The sequence below is a fragment of the Colletotrichum abscissum genome (genome assembly GCF_030869225.1).
Source record: "Colletotrichum abscissum strain IMI 504890 chromosome Unknown Scaffold_470.1, whole genome shotgun sequence".
In the NCBI taxonomy this organism is placed as follows: Eukaryota; Fungi; Ascomycota; class Sordariomycetes; order Glomerellales; family Glomerellaceae; genus Colletotrichum; species Colletotrichum abscissum.
The window spans coordinates 1-904 of NW_026850399.1; the positions used below are offsets into that span (position 1 = coordinate 1).

At 55.5% G+C, this 904-nt stretch overlaps 1 protein-coding gene across 1 annotated transcript; it reads left to right on the plus strand.

The window, feature by feature from the left end:
* Positions 1–6: 6 nt before the first annotated feature.
* CABS01_17209 (uncharacterized protein) lies at positions 7–672 on the plus strand (the record flags this gene model as incomplete). The annotated part of the gene is made up of 1 exon (XM_060550536.1): positions 7–672. The coding sequence occupies one exon, from the start codon at positions 7–9 to the stop codon at positions 670–672; it is 666 nt and encodes a 221-aa protein (XP_060394579.1).
* Positions 673–904: the final 232 nt, after the last annotated feature.

Here is a 904-nt window from a genome sequence, read left to right on the forward strand (position 1 = left end):
AGCAGCATGCGGGGAACGCCCGATACCGTGGGATATGAAGACGCAACGGCGAAGGAAGTCGCAAGTGGGGATGTGGATGCCCCACACGAAATCGAGGCCGATGACGACGGCGCCGCTGTTTTTGGCGGCACTGTATCGGGCGTCCGGCAAGACGACGCTGATGTAGGCGAAACCCCCAGCAACCCAGCAGAACATGAACAACGGACGGATTTAGCACCGCTCAACCACGATGGCGAGGGCATGATGGAGGATTTTTCCATGAGCGACGCTGACACTGCGAGTGCGATCGGCGCGGCTGAGGAAGGTTCTTTCCTCGGGCTGCCTGAGATGGACTTGCGCGACATCTTCGGGATGGAAGCTTGCGCGTCTACGTTTGTGTCAGTTGGTGACAGCGAGCTGGATACACTGGAAGGACAGTCAAGCGATACCATTCCTGGTCAGAACAGGTTGGAGGTGGAGTTATCGGGCGAAGCGCGGAAGGAGGGTACGGCGGCAGCCGAAATGGCAGCTTTAAGCTACCAGCCGAAAGTTCCACAGACGCGAACAATTGCTGCCGCACGTGCCTACCGACCTGACAGGAGTTCCTTCAAGATCCACCGGTTCTTTTGCCGGGTTTCTCAGCGAATCCGGCTTGCAAGATATGGAGGGGAACTGAACACGGGACATGTCTGATAAATAAGGCGAGGTGTCAAAGCTGTTTAAGGAGATTCTGGCGCGACGGCGTCATGCAGAGGTTACAGGAGTCCGCGAAAAGGCCTTCACCTTCTTCAACCCTCTGATCTCTTTCCGCACAGACACATAAGCCGTTGTTGATGCTTACACAGTGTATATTAAACCCTGGCTTACAGACATACACGCCAAACACAATACGCGTCATTCGACGACCGACCCACACATTTGGGCA